Below are 21875 nucleotides of genomic sequence, written 5' to 3' on the forward strand. Positions count from 1 at the left end.
ATTCGGGTCGCGGACGGTCGGGTCAAATTTTTATAAAAAGATTTTTTTTTAAAGAAAGAATAAGAAAAGAGTTTTTATAAAAAGATAAACCTCGCATATTTCAGCCTTTAAATCATTTTTATAAAAAGAATGAGTCAAAAAAGATAAATTACTGACATTTACAATGCACATTAGCTTATCTTAATTCGGTCCGATTGTCGTTGCTATGCAACCATGCACTGCGCTCTCCACAACGACAAAGAAGTTTTAAGAGCTAATGGATTTCCACCATCGGAAAACGCTTGCTGTAGCTCTGCTACTAGATTTATTTACGGAGAAGAAAAAAACACCCGTAGTTTGGGTCATGTTGACTCGCTGCGCCTGGACAAAATGAGCTTGTAGGCTAAAACGCGGAAGTGAGTTAGCATTTTAGCAATTCCGGTTCCCTCGCCCCAAAAGTCTATGGGTTTTTTGAATGGGTTATTGCTAAATCGCCTGAAATAAGGTCTGTGGTTAACAAAGCCTCTAAATATTTTCACGTTTTGATCTATGACATAAAACACACCAGTTATAACCTGCTTGTGATTTTTTTTTTTACTTTATTGTGTCTTAAAAACGGTGGTTGCTAACAAGTTGCTAAAAGGGACTACATCCTTTGGAGGAGACTTTAGACGTCATCATGACCAACAGGAAATCTCTCACTAGCCCGCGTTTCAAAAATATGAAGGCTACAAGAACATTTCATCTCTTGAAGGAACTGTGTAATTTTTAATTTCCCCCTTCTATATATTAATTCATATGTTATTATCCTCTGGTCTGTACATGTCATTTTTTGTTGTGCAGGTTGCACAGTATTTGTAGTGTTCTTTGTACATATTGTCCTGTGCATTGTTCATAATAAAGTTCGTTTTAGCCTCACGTTCTTAGAAGTTTACCTTTCAGTTAATATACATAACGTTATATATTTATTCTTTTCAAATTGTAGTTTTTCCAAATATTGTTGTACACAGAATTATGTGATATTAAGGTAACCGATTACCAGTTCTTTATTTCTGTGGAGAGACTGTAGTTCGACAATGGTGTTTTGTTTTGTCCCGAGATGCAACCACAAGTCGTCGAATGAAAGATGCTCATTTTACCGTTTTCCGTCCGATGTTACCCAGCAGCAGAGACTGGGTTCGTGCCGTAAGGTAAGCTCACACAACGATGATTTCCATGTGAACACCGTATTTAACGTTACTGCCTTAATGTGGCCACGACGAAACTTTAATGGTGCAAATTGCTTAACACGCTAATGTTACTTTGACGGTCAGATGGAGTTATAAAGGCTAGCAAGAATAAACGTTTTTCATGTTCCAAATTAACAGCTAATTTTTTTTCTTTTTTTCTTTAAAACCTTTTGTCTTTCTCTTAAAATATCTAAAAGCTTGTTTACTTTGCCACTGTTTAATAGATTAGATCCGCTGCAGTTTTATTAAAGGCTAACGTTACGTCAAGAAATGTGTTTAATTAAAATATTCAAAATAATACCTGGTTTATTGACTTTTATTTTAACTTGTTTGGATATAATTATAGAAAGGGTGGGTCCTGCACCCTGATATTTGTGAACTTGGCTTTTACCCACTTATAATAATATGATTGTATTAGTAAACAGCATTAGTTAAAACTGAAGCTTGATGATGACGTTGATCCGCGACCATGGTGTGCTGTAGTCCGTTTATAGCCTACCGTTAGCATTTTATATCTGACGGCTTTATTTAGGCTTCAAAATGTATACATTTTGGATTAACTTGTAAAGATTATCTTGATAGACAAAACGTGTAAGGGTCACAACTCTTTGTTGAACACAGATCTTATTTTTTGCGATTTTCCAAAAGTATATGGGGAAAATGCATAGCTTTTCGATCGAGGGAACCATAGACTGTAAAAAAAGATGGACGACGCCCCTTCGCTCTCTTCCATTGATGAAAACTGAAGCCGCCAGAGTCCTGATCTGGCGCTGACATATTGGAACTTGAGTCTGTGCAGTAGCGATCTCGGGACCAGACCTGCGCAGTAGTGAGCAGGAAGTAAAGTCGCGAAATCTACGCTCCGCCCTCACTCTCGCAGAATGCACTCAGGGAGAGTGGATTCTGCACACTTTTTAAAAAATTGATTGCAGTACGACAAGAGGCTTGTTAAAATAAAGTAAATACAATCTCCTCAGTCCTCCGAAGATCCCGAAAAAATGTCCGTTGGTGCTTCAGTGACTACTTCGCTCAGAGAACCTGTCAATCACAGCTGTCAATCATGAGCTTACACCACCGCATCACGTAACTGACTAAAAACCCACTTATTTTTGAAACAGACACTTGAACTTACATCAGCGTGATAAAAACGACAGCAAATGAAAGAAACCACCTTTGGAAAAAAGATCTTTGAAGTGTAATTTAATTGTTTAGTTGGTCTCGCGTCCCGTTGAATAACACGGGGAGGCGGGGCTTATGACCTATACTAGGACCAGTCACCGGGGGGCGATCGAGACGCTTTGGCTTCACTTTTCAGGGCTTGTGCGACACGCTTGGAGGGAACCCATGCGCCGCTAACTTCCGGGTTGGCCTACAAAGTGACGTCATAACTTCGGCACTCTATGACGCTACGATGAGCATTTACTACTTTTAAAAAAATGCGGGTCAGGAAGCGGGTCGGTTACAATATTTTCTTTCTTTTTTTTGCGGTCCTAGTTGCGGGCGGGTTGTTTATACATTGACCCGCGCATCACTGATGGACACACACACTTGCGACCCATGAACGCCTCTCTAAACTACTGCCTGATTTTACAGTTTGAAGCGTCTGTCATAGAAAAACACCGTGTGCTGTCATGAAGAAGAGAAATGTCTTCTCATAGGATAAGAACACGCAGTCTCATTAATAATACACACACTGACGTGTCATCGATGTACTATAGTGTTTCTCCAGGTCATAATCTGTGACATTGACATGATGTAGACTTTAAACCTGGAGAAAAATCTCTACAGTTTCCAGTTTCCCCCTAAAATTAAAATGAATGGAGTGTGTTAATCCTGACTGTGCTGAGATTGAGTGTGTTTAAAGTAAAGGCTGTTAAATGTAGATCACCATGTCAAAGTGTCAGAGATGGGAAGCACAAATACTTCGTTACTCAAGCAGATTTTTCAGATATTTTTACTTTACTATTTATTTTTGTGCCGACTTTTTACTTTTACTCCTTACATTTTTAACAGGAATATCGGGACTTTCCACAAGACGACCCGACAGATTCGGCGGCATTCATTCACACCAAATCATTGTCTTGATGGCGGTAACGTTAGCACATAGTAGTATGGACGGAGACGTCACCGAAAATTAGGGATGCACCGATATGAACATTTTGGCCGATACCGATAATTCTTTTCATTTGAAAGCTGATAACCGATATATTGGCCGATAAATCTAAATTCATATTTTGATATACTTTATAGCCTGTGTACATAAACAAAAGACTCAGCATTAAAAGCCATGTCCCAAACACTTCAACATAAATCAGACATGTACAATACAGTAGCCTAGCCCTCTGGGGTTCCTCATTTCGTCACACTTGGGGTCTTCGGGTCTAAAATGACCCGGAGGGGGATTCAGATTTTTTTTTTTTTTTAGTAAAATCAATGAAATGTATTTTTTTTCAATAATATTTTTTCTTTTTTTCTGTGGTGTTTTGAGATAATTTTATGATAATAATGAATATTTATGCAATAATTATGATCCATTTTTTCCCATTGAATATAATATAACTTTTTTAAATTTTTTAAATTAATTCTGTATTTCAGGTTAAAGTAGAGACTAGGCCTATAGAAAACAATTTTTGGAGTCAGATTGGTGCCATCTGGTGGATATAGTGAGCATAATTATCGTGCAATATCATATTTTAACCACTAGATGGATTTACAGCTCTCTGTAGAAAGGCTTGTGAATTCTAGTTGTTTTTGCACATATTTGCCTATTTTTTTCAGGTTGTGGATTTTAATATATAATAAGAGATTCTCAAAGACTATTTTTGTCAAGTTTTTTGGTTGGATGGTTGGTTTAAATGGTAATTTGAAGTGCCAGTTTTACTTTATAATACAGTCAAACCTGAACATTGCATTAGAAAGAGAACAAATGGAAAGCATTTTAATTCCCATTGATTTTTTTTATTAACCTTCTATAATAAACATTTTCATTAAAATAATTTTTTTAGTAACTCTTATTCAAAATTGGCAACAGCAATTATGAACAAAAAACGAAGGCATTTTTAGAGTTTTGTCTGAGTGACACACACAAAACTAAAGACTCATAACTCCAAAACTATAACTAGGAGAGTCTAAATGTAGGTATCGTTTGAAAGAACACTTTTCAAATTTATTGAAAATATAAATTACATTACATTTGGACATTCTCCTGCCGAGAAACTGCTGATAAAAGACACGAAATATATATAATTTTTATTATGATTTTGCATATCTCTCTTGTTTGACATGCAATAATTCGGGAAGGAAATACGGTAGGAGGAAAAATCTTTTTTGGGGAAGTACCTCTACATATGAGCTATATCTGTATGCAGTATGTTTCATGAAGTTATGAGCAGAAATGTGTCTAAAATTCAGTATCCACATATGGGTCTCTTGAGGGGCGTCTTTTACACAAACCCTGCTCAAGTTTAGTAAAAAGCCTGAAACAATTATGCTTGTTGTATTCTACTCTTGGAGACCTTTCAAATGACATATGACACAGGACTATCTCAGCTGTATGATATATTTGACATATTGCTGTATGTAGTACAAAAAAGTGGTTAAATATTCATTCATATAATAAATTATGAAAACTTTTTTCTATTTATCAGCAAATAACTCAGCACTACATAGGAGTTTATCAAACTGGCTACATTCATTGTAAATTTCAGACTATAAGCTTTCAAATGACACCTATTTTAAGTTGATCAATGTAATATTTTTGAAAAATATTATGATTATATTTTTCGCAGCTAGGTGGCGCCTGCGGGGGGTACACTCCATTTTAGAGTGATAACTCAGCATTCTTTAGGAGTTGATCAAAGTGATTAGATACATTAAAAAACTGAGATTCTAAGCTTTAAAATGACACCTATTTTGTGTTATCGTGGCTGATTTGTAGATTGTACGCACAAAAAAACCCCTCTGTATTTTCATATTTTTGCCAATTTTCCATTCATTTCCTATGGCGGGTCATTTGCATTAACAAATGACACCTTATTGTAAAGTGTTACATCTACAGATTTGAGGGCATACATCACTTGCCATTTTTCTTTTGCTGGATGTCTATGGTCTATTTTTGGACCACACAAACTCATAATTTTTTAAATCAAAGATCATGAAGTTTTGTGACATTGCTGAGTTTCAAACAGTACAGATGTTATACGAAGCGAGGCACAAATTGTTACCGAGCCAAATACAAAGAAGGTTCCAAGAACGTACTGGTTGTTATGAATTACGAGATGAATTTAACTTCAATTGTGGAATAATTTGGAGATGGAGATGAAACGATGTCCAAACATCAACCTGTTCAAATATAGATACAAAAAAGATTTTTGAAAAGTATAGAGAAGAAATGAGTTGCCACTAGGGGGAGCATTAGGATCAATTTACATTTGATTAATTAAGGAAGAGTGTTGTTGCTCTGAACGGTTATGATTCAATTGCTCAGAATTACAAAAAAAGAGAATTACTGTAGGCGATCTATGGATCTGTTGAGAGGGACCCTCCCAACGGGCTCATAAAACCTCGTCTTTTAATGCACCTCACAGCATAGGTGTAAATGTAAAGGCCAACTTGTAAATGGTCATTTCTTTTTGCTGTTGTTTCCTTGTTGTTGTTTTGTTTCTTTTTGCACTATGTTCCTGTGTATTATTGTGAAATGAGAAATTTTATTGTATTAATTTTGGGGGTGGGCGCTTATAAGCTCTTTTGCTTCGGCCCACTCCTTTAGAGCAGAATGTTTACTGCTCAAATAAACAAATAAACTAAACTATTTGCATATCAATAAAGATTTTTTTAATACAATGCACATTGAATTTGTCATTTCTACAACTTTTATAGCACTTCAATTGTAAAAATTGTGAGCCTGACATATTACATTTATTATCATCAGCACTCCATGTTCAAAGATTTACTAGCTGTCAGTTCATCTCTTATACGCTGCTGCCATCTAGTGGCTGTTAGTTGTAACTCTAAAAGTATGAGGAACTGCTTAATTAATGTCTGTTTAGTAATTCATATTTTATCCTTCATTTGCTCTCCAGAAGCCATATTTGAGCACACACACACACACACACACACACACACACACACACACACACACACACACACACACACACACACACACACACACACGTAGATTCCTTTAAATGTTAAGGGGAAGATTAAAAAAGAGAAACTGGATCTGTGAATTCTCACAGAATCACAATTGAATTCATATCTTGCTACTCAGTCAGAATCTTATTAACCTGGAGTCCCAGTCTCTGTCACAATAACCATATATGTAATGTTTTAGGCCTATTGGCAGACATCCGTTTAAAATGTAGGCAATGGCATATAAAGAAGCTTTTCTCCATATCCACTTCAGTTTCTCAGCTTGCACTTTAATTATTGATTAGGCTACTTCTGTACTGGTTTGCGCTTGGCAAAGATGTTCAGATATCTCTATGCCTAGTAGACCTACACCAAACGCTCATTAAAAGGGTCCTGTACAGTGCGACATATATCTACAATATAGCCTGCGATTGGTCAAAAAAGAATAATACCATTTTATAATAGATGGATTGACTTTAAATCATTCAGCCTTGCAATTAAAAGATGTGGTTCCAACATATTAAAAGCTGAGCTAAAATCTACAAATAAAAGACGTGCATACGAGCTAGGATCCTCTAGATGCCTATTTATGAAATGTGTTATAGCTATAACAGCATCATCTGTACTTCTATTGCTCCTATAAGCAAACTGAAATGGGTCTGATAGACCACTCACGTCTGTTTTTACTAAATTAATCATAATTTTCTCCAAACACTTCATTATTATTGAAGTAAGTGCTACTGGACGATAATCATTATTCTCCTTACAGCTAGCCTTTACTGGGACAGGGATAATAGTGGAGCTCTTCCACATAGAGGGAACTGTATGCGTGTCTATAGATTTCTGAAAAATAGGGCACCAGGCTTCGGCCAGCTCTCTACTACAAGATTTTAGTAACCGCCCAGAGATGCCGTCCGGCCCAGAAGCCTTGTTAGGACAGACCTGTGAAAACAGTCTCTCCACCATGTTCTGGTCAATAATTGTTTTAGGATTATCCGATATAGACAAGGCATCCAGTGCATTTGCCTGCTCCTGTGAGAAGTCTCTTACATCAAATCTACAATAAAAGTCGTTCAGCTCATTTGCCTTTGCAAATCACATTAATAGATCTCACATCTCATCTATCACATTGATAGATCTTTTGTCATGTTTGTCATATATTTCATAGAATCCCATAATTCTTTGGTATTCATAGTCAAACAATGGGCCTCAAATTTCTCCCTCTCCTTTCTCCTAGCTTTCCTTAGTTTATAATTCAGTTCCTTCTGTACATCTTTCATAGCTGCAAGGTCTCCTCTCCTAAAAGCCATTTTTTTCTGTACTATGCACTCCTTAATTTCCTTAGAGATATAAGATTTATTGTTTGGATATATAGTTATTATTTTTTGGTCTAACACATTATCTTTACAGAAAAGTATATAATCTGTCATAGTCTCTACGGCCTCCTCTAGATCCAAACTTTGAAAGACGTTCCAGTCAGTGCAAGAGAAGCATCCTTTTATCTAGGGATGGGACTTTTTCTCGACAAAACGACCGACATTCGACACATGCTCCACTCGACAAAAAAAATAGAGTGTCGACATGTCGAGGGGGCGGGGCTTGTGGGATTTCCAAATTGCATTATTTTTATTTTTTTTTTGGCTTTTTATTTATTACATTTCCTCGGTTACTTTAACCTCGGTTCCCTGAGAGATAAGGGAACGAGTATTGCGTTGCAAACGCTATGAGAAAACTCATTTTCTCGAGAAAAGAACGACCATGGTGTGTAAACAGAAGCAGCAGCGGAAATATGCACGATCCGCGAGTGCTGAAGACATTCTGCACGGCTTTGATGGGTGCGCAGGAGGACACAAATGGGCGGCGACAGCTTCTTACAGTGGCGGGAGCTTTTTCCTCAGCGCCGTCAACAGAAAGAGCGTTAACTGTAGGTACGTACACACCGCCGCCGACTTGAGCTGCAAAGAAGCTCTGGCCGCCCTGTCAAGGACGCTTGTCAAAAAGTACGGGGAAGCTTGACCGCTCTGAATGGTGAGTGCGCGCGCACCGCGCGCGGCCGGGACTCGCTCTCTCTCTCTCTGCTCGTGCGTGCGCGCTTAAAATTTCATATTTTGTTATGAACATTCACCCGCCAGTGTGGCGGATAGCCTTTTGAGATTTACTCGCCAAACAGAAAATCTACCCGCATTTGGTGCTTGGCGGGTGTTAATTTAGGACCCTGATGTAGAATATTTTCCACCCTCTGCTGCTCTTTAAAAAAAAAAAAAAAAGGCCGACAATCCGACAAAAAGTCGACACATGGGCCTCGACAGTCGATTTCCCAAATCCCGTGTCGTTCCCATCCCTACTTTTAACGTTTCAATTCCATCATCATTCCACACATATACAGTTTTAGTTTGTGGTTTACTGCTCCTAAGCATGGACTTATATGTCGGAATTAAATGGACAGCATTATGATCAGAGGAGCCTAATGGCAATTTAACCTTAGCTGTATAGGCATTCTTAACATTCCCATAACATTTGTCCAAGATGTTTTTGCCTCTCGTATTACAGTCCACATATTGATCAAATCCAGGCAACACAGCGTCAAGTTTACAATGATTAAAATCCCCTAAAATGAAACAAGGTGCTTCAGGGGTACGACTTAATTGTCTATGAAGACAGTCTGCTGTAAGTTTAGCTGCATTTGCAGCATTCCCACTAGGTGGAATATAAACAGTACATATTAAAATGTTCCCGAATTCGCATGGAAGATAAAAAGGCCTAAGGCTTACACATACCAGTTCTATGTCGGAGTCACAGAGCCGCTCTCTCACGGAGAATTGCGAGCACCACTTTTGGTTAACGTAAACACAAATACCGCCCCCTTTGCTCTTGCCTGAGTTGTCGTTTCCTATCAGAGCGTACCAGAGAGAAACCTTCCAGGGCAACGAACGAGTCCGGCACGTCCTCTCGTGCAGCTCAAAAATGCAGCTCACATCTGTTGCTTTCGGTGACGTGCCCTCCATTAAATCTGCATATAGCGCGGGAACTGAAGATCGGATTTAAATCCATTTTGCAAAAACACATTTATGTGACCAGGTGTAGATGGAGTCGTTTTGATAAATAGAGCAAACGCTTTACAAATATGAATTCTCTTACATCATATGAACAGACGTAAAAATAATTTGATGAATTTGATCATGTTGTTTTAATAGCTTTGCTTGTAATTAATGAAATAGTAGTTATTTCCCTGCATTTTATTCCATTTTGATTATACTTTATGAATTCACAGTAGCCGCGTTTCCATTACCCTTCAAATTGCGCAAATTGAAATTGCTAATTGAAAATACGCCCAATGGAAACACGTCAATTTCACAAAAACTCCCATTTATGGAAAAAAACACTCACATGAGGAGGTTTATCAGGCCATTCAAAAAAGAAATATTTCGCAAAACTGCAATGGAAACAGTGTTTGCGGATTTACAGTCACCTGACGTAGACGACGCAGTGTGTTTGGACAGAATACGAGACAGAGCTCTTTATTAAACTCATAAAAGGCAAAAGAATTACAGGAATAATGGATTCTAAACCTCAAATAAATGCCACAATCAAGACCTTGAAGCAGAACTGAGGGAGAAACACCCAGAAACTCCTCATATGTGCCGCTCACAAGTATAATAAGGGTCGTTCCTCACCATTAATGCTTGGAAACACACACACATCTCCTTCCATTAATAATAATGGCCAGTGCAGTGGCTGGGATATACATAATCCTACCAACGTCCGTTAACATGATTTTTGGAATGATTTTACTGATCGCGAGAGGAAACAATGAAGTTTTAGTCGCATAACATCAGTTAATGGAAACACCGTCATTTCGCAACAGCTTTTTGTCGACATTTAGAAGAAGAAAAAAAGAACGCAAAAGTTTTGCGCAAATCTGTAATGGAAACGCCCCTAGTGACAGTTTCATGTGAGAGTAACGTATGATCTTACCACAGTTTCTCCAGTTTACAGTGAGGATTCGCCAGTACAGCAGAGAACAGCTTCACTCCTGAGTCTCCTAGTTTATTCAGAGACAGATCCAGATCTCTCAGGTGTGAGGGGTTTGATCTCAGAGCTGAAGCCAGAGCAGCACAACCTTCATCTGTCACACCACACCTCCTCAACCTGTAGAGAACAATGACAGACATTAAGCCTATATCCAGAGATACACATGACACTTAAAAAATAACATAATGCTGTCAATATGAAATATATACAAATACTCATTAGTTCACATTGTGAAAATTCATCAGTTAGGATTAGGGGATTGATTATAGAGTTTGTAGAGATAAAAATCATTATTTATATGGAAAGTCCCCATAAAACATGTAAACCCAACGTGTGTGTGTGTGTGTGTGTGTGTGTGTGTGTGCTTAATGTATTTGTAAGCATTTTAAGGAACGTGTGTGTGTGTGTGTGTGTGTGTTTGTGTGTCTGTGTCTGTGTGTGTGTGTGTGTGTGTGTTTGTGTGTGTGTGTGTGTCTGTCTGTCTGTCTGTCTGTCTGTCTGTCTGTCTGTCTGTCTGTCTGTGTGTGTGTGTGTGTGTGTGTGTGTGTGTGTGTGTGTGTGTGTTTGTGTGTGTGTGTGTGTGTGTGTGTGTTTGCGGGTTATTCAGAAACGACACAGGGCAGAAACGCAAAATCACCAAGTGACAATAAAACTAGTCCAGTGATGAATATATTTAGGCTTTCTGAAGACTTGGAGCCGATTTCTGTGAGGAATCGATCAACATTTACGATGTCGTTCTAGTCATAGATATACATTTGTAATGATGTCCGATTCGTGAATGAATCATTTGAGTCGGTTCATTGCCGTGAATAGGAGAAACCCGTTAATAAACCAGTCTAGATGATTCATTCATGAACAGAACTGATTTAGTTTACCGAGTTCAAATCACTGATTCAATGATCCTGTCAATGTTTTAGTGAACACTGTCTCAGGAAAGACTGAATGGTCTGGTCATGCTGTCTATTAAACACGATTGAGCACGACGGCTTGATTTCAAAGATCTGATCAGAGAATGGTGTTGTACTGTATGCAGTATGTAATTATTTGTATAGTTATAAATGTATAATTTTAGTTCATTTAATAAACTTTCATATTTAGTCCTTTATTTTCTTAAATAATAATCGCTATGCTTGTAGATAATAACCCGTCCTTCGGATGAGACATTAAACCGAGGTCCTGACTCTCTGTGGTCATTAAAAATCCCAGGATGTCCTTTGAAAAAGAGTAGGGGTGTAACCCCGGCATCCTGGCCAAATTTGCCCCTTGGCCTCTGTCCATCATGGCCTCCTAATCATCCCCATATACTGATTGGCTTCATCACTGTCTCCTCTCCACCAGTAAGCTGGTGTGTGGTGGGCGTTCTGGCGCAATATGGCTGCCGTCGCATCATCCAGGTGGAGCTGCACATTGGTGGTGGTTGAGGAGATTCCCCCTTCCTTGTAAAGGGCTTTGAGTACCTATTAAAATTATTATTATAATGATTGTTGTTATATGTGACAATCTTTACGAGATGACATGAACGCAGCATATGAGTGTTGAGTGTCGTAATATCCATGTCAAGTGGACGTGTGGAAGAGCCGTGAGACTGAAAGCACTGAAAGCCCTCGCGCTGCTCATATGCTGAGAGAGAGATAAGACAGTAGAGCTGCACGATTCATCTTTAAAATACTGGGATCTCCATTCAAACACACACACCATCTTCTTCAGATTCCTCTGTCTATTAAACCTTTGACTAAATCATATCGCGATATTGTAAATCAGTGTTGGCGCTGCCGCTGACCCAGAGAGAGTCGTCATGAAACAGCTTATTGGGAACAGCGGGTTGGGAATCGTAAGACATTTTCCGGTTCCGGTTCCCATTCAATAAAATGATTAAAACAACTAATAAAACACAGCAGTAAGGGGAAAATGCATAATCCTGAGTGTGTTTATTTCTTATACTTGTCAAATGAGTTTAACAGACTGGTAATGTCAACAAACTTTTGCAAAAATAAGGAAAATAAACATTTCTGCATCCTCTTGGAGAATGTGGGACTCTCCTATAGCTTACAGTGTCTCCAGCAGTGGAGAACACCCTCTCAGAAAGGGGAGAATATGCTTGAACACATGTAAGATCCAGACAGGTGAAACATACTATTTTTAAAATGGGTTTGAATGATTGATTCATAAAGACTTCACTTGTTTCACTACTGGATGAATCAGCGCTCTATCAGTTAATAAACTTCTCTCTGTTTATGTCTCTGACGCGGTGAGTCCCGCAGGCGCTGGGCTAACGTTACTCCGCCGCGGTGCGACCCGACCGCTGTAAAGTAGGCCGAGTCTAAACGCTTATTACAGGCTTACCGTAGTGATTCAGGATAGGACAAAAACACGCTTTGAAAAAAGGCATTCATGATGTACTCGCTTATTGTATAATACAATACCATCATATTACAGACAACTGGTGTAATTATGCAGTTGTGGAGACGAATGATGATTCCAGAGCAACACATGCAGATACACTACCAGCCAAACGTGCGGGATCGCTAATATCTTTAAGGGTTTAAAAAGAAGTCTCTTCTGCTGCATTTATTTCATTAATAATAACAGTAATATTGTGAAATATTATTCCAATGTAAAACAGCTCTTTTCTACGTGAATATATAGTAAAGTGTAACTTTCTATTCATCAAAGAATCCTGAAAGAAAATTGTACACGACTGTTTTCAACATTGATAATAATAATAATGAATGTTTCTTGAGCATCAAATCATCATATCAGAATGATTTCTGAAGGATCATGTGACACTGAAGACTGGAGTAATGATGCTGAGATTCAGCTTTGATCACAGGAATAAAGTACATTTGAAAATATATTAAAATAAAAAAACAGTTATCTTAAATTGTCTTGATATTTAATAACATTACTGTTCTTTTGTATTTTTAATCCAATAAATGCAGCCTTGGTGAGCAGAAGAGACTTCAGATCCAGATATATAGATATATTTTCTTTTTGTATTACCGTCATGTTCACTTTGTTTCATTTTCCATAAGAGTGTTATAAACACTCACTTCCAGCCAATGGTCGCACACGGGTTAATGATATCGGCGTGAAGCGACACAAGTGCGTTCTGAAGCTCACACCAGAAGTGATGCGGAAGATGAGCGGCATTCCTGTGAGTTTCACAGTTCGCTTATATCACGCTTCAGAACGTGCTGACGTTTAAGACAAACATGAACTCCTGAATGTGTGTGTGTGTTGGCCGGAAGCAAAGGCTTATATTGTAAAAAGTTTGAAATATTTGTTTCACTTCAGAAGCACTGATTCATCAGCTGGGGTTTATGGATTACCGTCATGTTCACTTTGTGTGGTTTCTGAATCCACTTGCATTACATGGACTCACAGAGATGATTATTTGCTTACACTACAATAAGGTTTCATTTGTTACACACTAGTTCACTACATTAGTTAACATGAACGAACCATGACAGATTCTTCTACAACATGTATTAATCTTAGTTGATGTTCATTTCAACATTTATTAATACATGTTTTAAATCAAAAGTTGTGCAGATGTGTCCATTAAGAATCACAGGGAAAGGGATTGGGCGATTCGGCCGTGGTGAAGTTCTCTGGCACATGCCGTACATCACCAGTAGGGGGCAGTCCTGTTTCTCTCTCAGTTATAGCGGCACTGAAGACAATAATGTGCAGCGATGTGTTAAACTCTCTCTGGTGTGTATTGACAGCAAGCGGCGAGCTCATAAACGTGTGAGAAACACATTTTTAAGTAGAATATATTGTTGATGAACAGCTCAAATAGAAATAAAATATTAATGATTCAGTTATCAATGGTTCTTACATGCTTGTCATGGGCGTTTGTAGCATAAAAGAGTGTTACAATAACTTTTTAGTGAACTTATAAGTGCAAATATCCCGTCCCATTTTAGCAACCCTAATTCCCACATTGTGGAATTATTACACTGTGAATTCATTTCTTTGACATTTAAATAACATATAAAAGATCTTTAGCAAGGACACAATGACGAAAATGTGACTTATGTCAGTCTAACATAAAATGATACTGCATTTTAATGTCTATCTTTGCCAAAGATATGAACTTTTCAGACATATTAAAATATTTTAATAATATTGTTCATTCATTGGCCACTTAAAAGTACGATCTGTAAAAATGAATAAATGAATAAATCCCCCGGTTCACTCGAGCAGAACCAGTCCTATTTTAACGTTTCTGATCCTGCGTTTCTTCTGTATTATAAACGTTCAGAAACCGGTTTGATTAGAACAAATACAGATTAATAACGTTATTTTGTTTTACTTTTTTTTGTAGCCTAGTTTATAATAATAATAATAATAATATTTAGGCTATAATACTACTACTACTAATAATATCTCTCTTTTCTTTTCTTTGTTTAATGCCATGCCAGCTTCTATGGATATATATTCAAGGCGAGGAACAGGTTTTTTATTTAAATAAAACTAAATAAGATGCCAAACGAATTAATTTAAAGTGAAAAAGCCTACATTCCTCATTTGGCACGAATCCAGATGTTTCATGATTTCTGAACGCCACAGATTATATTGCAGACTATTCAGATTGAGCGCTGGAACATTTTATATGTTTGACTGTATTTTATTCAGAGGCGGCGGCGCGACCACTGGATTTATTCCTGCCAAGAGAGTAAACTCTTACTCCGTAATTTATACTCATACAGATAAAAGCAAGACATAATTCATAAATTTACAAAAGATATTCAGATTTTGTAAAATAACGGAAACAAACGTAATGTCTCTGTTTCCTTAATAGATGTTTGGAGCGCGCCACAATGAGCTGAAACTCAGCACGTTTTCTTTCGTGTTTTAATCTGTAATATTTTAGTGAAATATATTTCAGCCTTTTTTAGAAGAATCTGTCTAATATTTTCCCAACAAAACATCAAATCAATAGAAATAAAAAGGTTTTAGTTTAATTCCATTTTTAGTTTCAACTGACCATAAAAATTTGATTTGTTCAAACTCACATTTACATTTATGCATTTGGCAGATGCTTTTATCCAAAGCGACTTACATTGCATTTCAAGACACACATTTACATTCCTATCAGCTCTTGCTTTCCCTGGGAATCGAACTCATGACCTCGGCGTTGCAAGCGCATCACTCTACTGTTTGAGCTACAGGAAAGATTCCTTAACTTTTAAAATGCCAACTTGGTTTTGTTTTGTTTCGAACTCATTTTTTATATATATTGGGTTTAGTAATATTGGTCAGTATAAGTATAGATATAAACAGAGTAAATTCGGTTAGTATTAATATGGTGAGGTCCATGTTGTTTTGTTTTGTTTTCCTTTATATGTATTGGATTACCTGTTGTTTTGTTGTCTGGGCATTGCCTGATTTATTATACTGCATGAATGCTGATATTTAAATCAACATTGTTTGTTGTCAATGTAATTTTGGATGTAAGCTGCTTAAGAAAGGTTATTTTGTTTGTTGGAATAGGGGACAGATATTATAAGATTTTATCTTCTTTCTGTTCCCTTTTGCACATGGGAATTTAACTATTTAAAGAAGAAAATGAAATGTTTTGTGTTTTACCATGGAGCAATAAAAATAAGAAATGAAATGAAATGAACTTTCTTTATTGAAAAATGGTAACACTTTATAATGGGCTAATATTCTACAGCATTTATTAATCTTAGTTAATGTTAAGCTCAACATTTTATAAGACATTTTTAAGATCCAAAGTTGTATCTGTTAACATGCACTGTGAACTAACATGAACACTAATATTTTATTAACTAACATTAATAAAGGCTATTGCTCTCTGTTAGTTCATGTTAGTTAATGCATTAACAAATGAGACCTTATTGTAAAGTGTTACCAAAAATGTAATACAATTAAAATAAAATACCTAAATAATGCAAACAACTCATTGGATAACATTGGGCTGCATATAAAGAAACAAAATGCATTTGCCATGGAGAAATAAACACTTGCCATTTTTCTTTTGCTGGATGTCTATTGTCTATTTGCATATCAATAAAGATTTGTTTAATACAATGCACATTGAATTTGTCATTTCTACAACTTTTATAGCACTTCAATTGTAAAAATTGTGAGCCTGACATATTACATTTATTATCATTAGCACTCCATGTTCAAAGATTTACTAGCTGTCAGTTCATCTCTTATACGCTGCTGCCATCTAGTGGCTGTTAGTTGTAACTCTAAAAGTATGGGGAACTTCTTAATGTCTGTTTAGTAATTCATATTTTATCCTTCATTTGCTCTCCAGAAGCCATATTTGAGCGCACACACACACACACACACACACACACACACACACACACACACACACACACACACACACACACACACACACACGTAGATTCCTTTAAATGTTAAGGGGAAGATTAAAAAAGAGAAACTGGATCTGTGAATTCTCACAGAATCACAATTGAATTCATATCTTGCTACTCAGTCAGAATCTTATTAACCTGGAGTCCCAGTCTCTGTCACAATAACCATATATGTAATGTTTTAGGCCTATTGGCAGACATCCGTTTAAAATGTAGGCAATGGCATATAAAGAAGCTTTTCTCCATATCCACTTCAGTTTCTCAGCTTGCACTTTAATTATTGATTAGGCTACTTCTGTACGGGTTTGCGCTTGGCAAAGATGTTCAGATATCTCTATGCCTAGTAGACCTACACCAAACGCTCATTAAAAAAGTTTTGTGCAAATCTGTAATGGAAACGCCATATAGTGACAGTTTCATGTGAGAGTAACGTATGATCTTACCACAGTTTCTCCAGTTTACAGTGAGGATTCGCCAGTCCAGCAGAGAACAGCTTCACTCCTGAGTCTCCTAGTTTATTCCCAGACAGACTCAGATCTCTCAGGTGTGAGGGGTTTGATCTCAGAGCTGAAGCCAGAGCAGCACAACCTTCATCTGTCACACCACAACTCTCCAACCTGTAGAGAACAATGACACACTCTTCACTCTCTCAGATCAAAACAGAAATCTTTGCTTTTCTTGATTGTGTTTATAATTTGTGCAATATCTCTTTTTTAAAACAATGAATTCAATATATCAGTAAATTTAACTGTTATTGTAAGAGATTATGTCTCTATGTGAGGGAGAAAGATTATATGAAACTGATCAAATGGAATACATTGAATACATTACATACATTAAATATAAATGTTTATATGCATACATTACAAATGCATATATTTGAATATAAATTTCTCACACATATATCATAAAAAATGGTTAAGTAGATCACAAATCAGGTCAGATAGGTAAGAGCTGAAGTGTGACTCATATTTTTTGTTAAACCATTAATTTATAATGTTTAAGTAAGAACTGTTATAATGTTTTAACAGTGATGCTTGTTCTCAGTGTTACTTACCGAGCGCATCTAGTTGCTGTAACCACAGGCATCAGCTTCTGGAGAACTTCATCTCCTGTGTTCTGTGTGGCACTAATTGAAAATAAAAATGATTTAAAGTTAATTAAAGTTAAAGTTAATTATTAATGCTACTAATAATAATTCATATCATAAGTAAATAATACATTATACCTTCCTAAATACCCTTAAATAATTGTTTTAATGAAACACTGCTTTATAAAGGACATGTGAAAAAGTGGTTTTATATCTATAACTGTAGAAGCCTCGTATTCAGCCGTCACTGATTAGTCTCTTCTTCTTCTCGTTAGTGTTGCTGTGGCAGGGCTATTAGTCTGCATTTACACTACAACACTATTATGACACATCAGGTTTGTTTGTCCTGTCGGTTGCTATGGTTATCACCATGTAGACGTTTAACTCCCGAGTCGGGCGGGGGGGCAAGAAAAGGGTATTTTTGTACCTGCATCAGCAAATTATTCCTAGAAATTAAGCACACGAGTTTGTTTGCTTGTTACTTGCTTATTTACATACTTGTTCATTTAATAATTTACTTAGTTTTATTGTCACAGGAAATGATGCGCACAAAATGTGAATCATTGTCCATCATTTTGCCAGTAACTGGTGATAAAGAAAAATTATGAGACATTAATCTAATTTATTTTCTTAATACTTCTCTTGTATAATAATAATAATATTAAAACTTCATTTAGGAAAAATACTTCCTATTAAATATCTTTATATTAACTGGCTTTTTTATGAATGCAATACAGTGACTGACAGCCGTCTGTGTCTCCCATTGTCTTACATTATTGTCAGTTTAGTGTTCAGTGATTCATTTACACAGAAACAAAAGATAACATGTATGCCTTCATCTCCGAATACATTATCTGTGTCTTACATTTCATAATGAACTCAGATAAACTCAGTGCCGACTCGTTTTCCATCAGTTCTTTTACATTAATTAGAATGTGTGCAAAGGATTGTGGGAGATTGAAGAACACGAAGGATATACTTGATGCATCCTTCAAAATGAGCTGAATTAAAGACACAAAATGAAGTCTGTCTTCAAAACATCCTTCAAACTGAGACGGCCTTCAGAGGCGCTTGATGACGTGGCAGTCGAGATATGCAGTCTTACTAGGACACAGCCACGGTCTGAGGAACACACGCAAATGATCTACAATATCCCAGAAATCAGTCTGTGCCCCGTGATTTAAACACCTCTGATCTCTGAGTTTCTCTTTGTTCATAATGTTTTAGACTGTAATGATTGCACTCAGTGTTACTTACCGATCATCTCTGCCTCCAATTAATCTCTTCAGGTCAAACCTCTGCAGTGTCTCCTCTGAGGACAACAACACAAACACTAAAGCTGACCACTGAGACGAGGAGAGTTTCACAGCACGTAATCCTCCATAGCCCGTATGAGGTTGAGCTTCGTTCACTAGAGAAAGATCACCCAGTTCATTCAGACAGTGAAACAGATTGATGTATTTATCTGGAGAGGGATTCTCACTGATCTTTTCTTTAATATAGTCAGCTGTTCTCTTATTGTTGTGAGAGCTGTTTGCTGTCTGTGTCTTCAGCTCTTGTAAGAGACTCTGGTTAGACTCCACTGACAGACCCAGAAGGAAACGAAGGAAAAGGTCCAGATGCCCATTTTTACTGTGTAAAGCCTCATCCACAGCTCTCTGATGGAGATCCGATAGGGAAACTGTGTCTCCATTTGTTGGTTTGGTAATCTGGTCAAACACATTGATGTTATTGTTGATAAAGGAGAGATGCACATATAGAGCTGCTAGATGTTCCTGAATGCTCAGATGAACAAAGCTGAAGACTTTCCCCTGACACAAGCCCAACTCCTCTCTGAAGATCTGAGTGCACAATCCTGAGTAAACTGATGCTTCTGCCTCATCAATGCCACACTCGCTCAGGTCTTCCTCATAGAAGATCAGGTTGCCTTTCACAAGCTGCAGATAAGCCAGTTTCCCCAGTTTGACAATCATGTCTTCATCTTTCACTTTCTTCTCATAGTCCTTCTCATGTTTGATGTTGGTCTGAATGAGCAGGAAGTGTGTGTACATCTGAGTGAGAGTCTTGGGAATCTCTCCTCTCTGTGATTTCCTCAACATCTCCTCTAGAACAGTGGCTGAGATCCAGCAGAACACTGGGATGTGGCACATAATAAAGAGGCTCCTCGAGGACTTCAGGTGTGAGATGATCCAGTCGGCCAGACGCCAATCCCTGATTCTCTTCCTGAAGTATTCCTGCTTCTGTGTGTCACTGAAGCCTCGTACCTCTGTCACTCGATGGACACACTCAGAGGGGACGAGATCCGCTGCTGCTGGTCTGGAGGTGATCCAGATGAGAGACGAGGGAAGCAGATTCCCCTCAATGAGGTTCGTCAGCAGCTCGTCCACTGAGGCTGATTCAGATATATCACACAACCTCACATCGCTCTTAAAGTTCAGAGACAGACGACACTCATCCAGACCATCAAAGATGAACAACACTTTATACTCATCACTGGATATGTCCATTTCTTTAGTTTCGGGGAAAAAGAGATGAAGAAGATCTGAAAGACTGAGTGTTTTGTCCTTCATCAAGTTGAGCTCTCTGAAAGCGAGTGGAAATATGAGCTGGACGTCCTGATTCTCTTTCCCTTCAGCCCAGTCCAGGATGAGCTTCTGCACAGAGACTGTTTTCCCAATGCCAGCGACTCCCTTTGTCAGCACAGTTCTGATGGGTTTGTCTTGTCCAGGTAAAGGACTAAAGATGTCACTGCATTTGATCGGTGTGTCCTCTGTTTCTGCTCTCCTGGACTGTGTCTCGATCTGTCTCACCTCATGCTCATTATTGATCTCTCCACTTCCACTCTCTGTGATGTAGAGCTCTGTGTAGATCTCATTCAGGAGTGTTGGGTTTCCCTGCTTTGATATTCCCTCATACAAACACTCAAACTTCTGTCTCAGATTTGATCTTAATGTGTTGAGGACTTCAGCAGGATTAGAGTCATGGCTGTAAGATTAAAATACCACATTATTACACAAGTCAGAGAAGTAAATAGCCATAAATTACAACACTATTTATGGGACACAGAACATCATTAGGTTTCTGAAATGTGTAAATCATTAATCATGTGTGTGAGTGATGTGTGATGTGAATTGCAGCACCTAAAATTAAACAACAACAAAGTCCTGAATTTTACCTGAAACCAGGAAACATGCTTTCATTAAAGTCTTGTGGTTGAATCACAGGCTTGGACACAGTTGTGTTTTTAACTGGTCTGGATGGAAGAGTTGACCTTAAATCAGAATGAAGAGGGTAAAGAATCAGACACACTGATATTGATGTAATTGTGTCATTAACTGAGTAACAGACCAACAGCTTTTACAGTGTGTGAATGTATTAACAATACAACACATAGAGCTTTACACAAGAGCACAATGATGATCATTAATAGACCGAAACCAGCAAGATTGTAACTCATTAAACTGCTGTTTATTACTAACAATTTCATACAAATAAAATACAATAAGCACATCTTTTATAGAAATGATATACCTGAGATCAGGCCGTTTGTCTCCACTCTTAAACTCTGGTGGCGGATTCATAGACCAGTTACTCTTCATAGACACACAGCTGGACTCTGGGTTTGAGCTCTTCTGCTGGACTGAACTGGGTTTAAAACTAAGTAAAATATAAAGAATACAGACTTATAAAAGACCACATAAATGTTGTGTACTTTTGCTTTAATGTCTGTAACTGTTTTGCACTGTGTTTCAAACTTTGATTACAATTATTTTGAGAAATTAACTCACTGGTTTAAAAATGTTAAGCATGATTCAACAATTGTACCAAAGCGACTGAGAAAACCGGTAATATTAGGAATTATGAATTCAAAGCAAACAAACTGAAATCAATTATAGAATTATAGAATGATTCAACTCAGATGAACATCAACCATGATCACATGACTCTTCTCAAAGGCACAATGGAGGACGAAGGCTCAACCGACTAAAGAGACCAATGTTAAGCTGAGCTTTAAAGATAAACCACCTTACTGTACTCTAGTAACGCTACTCTTGC

At 37.5% G+C, this 21875-nt stretch overlaps 1 protein-coding gene across 1 annotated transcript in view; it reads right to left on the reverse strand.

Annotated features, from left to right (window-relative positions):
- LOC311302519 (uncharacterized protein) overlaps positions 1-21875 on the reverse strand; it is a 1110603-nt gene that overhangs the window by 411914 nt on the left and 676814 nt on the right. The window contains exon 19 of the mRNA XM_084428464.1: positions 17173-17346. Coding sequence (XP_084284590.1) covers positions 17173-17346 — 174 coding nt within the window. The remainder of the gene's footprint in view (positions 1-17172; positions 17347-21875) is intronic.

This window comes from Rutilus rutilus (assembly GCF_951802725.1).
Source record: "Rutilus rutilus genome assembly, chromosome: 13".
Lineage (NCBI taxonomy): Eukaryota > Metazoa > Chordata > Actinopteri > Cypriniformes > Leuciscidae > Rutilus > Rutilus rutilus.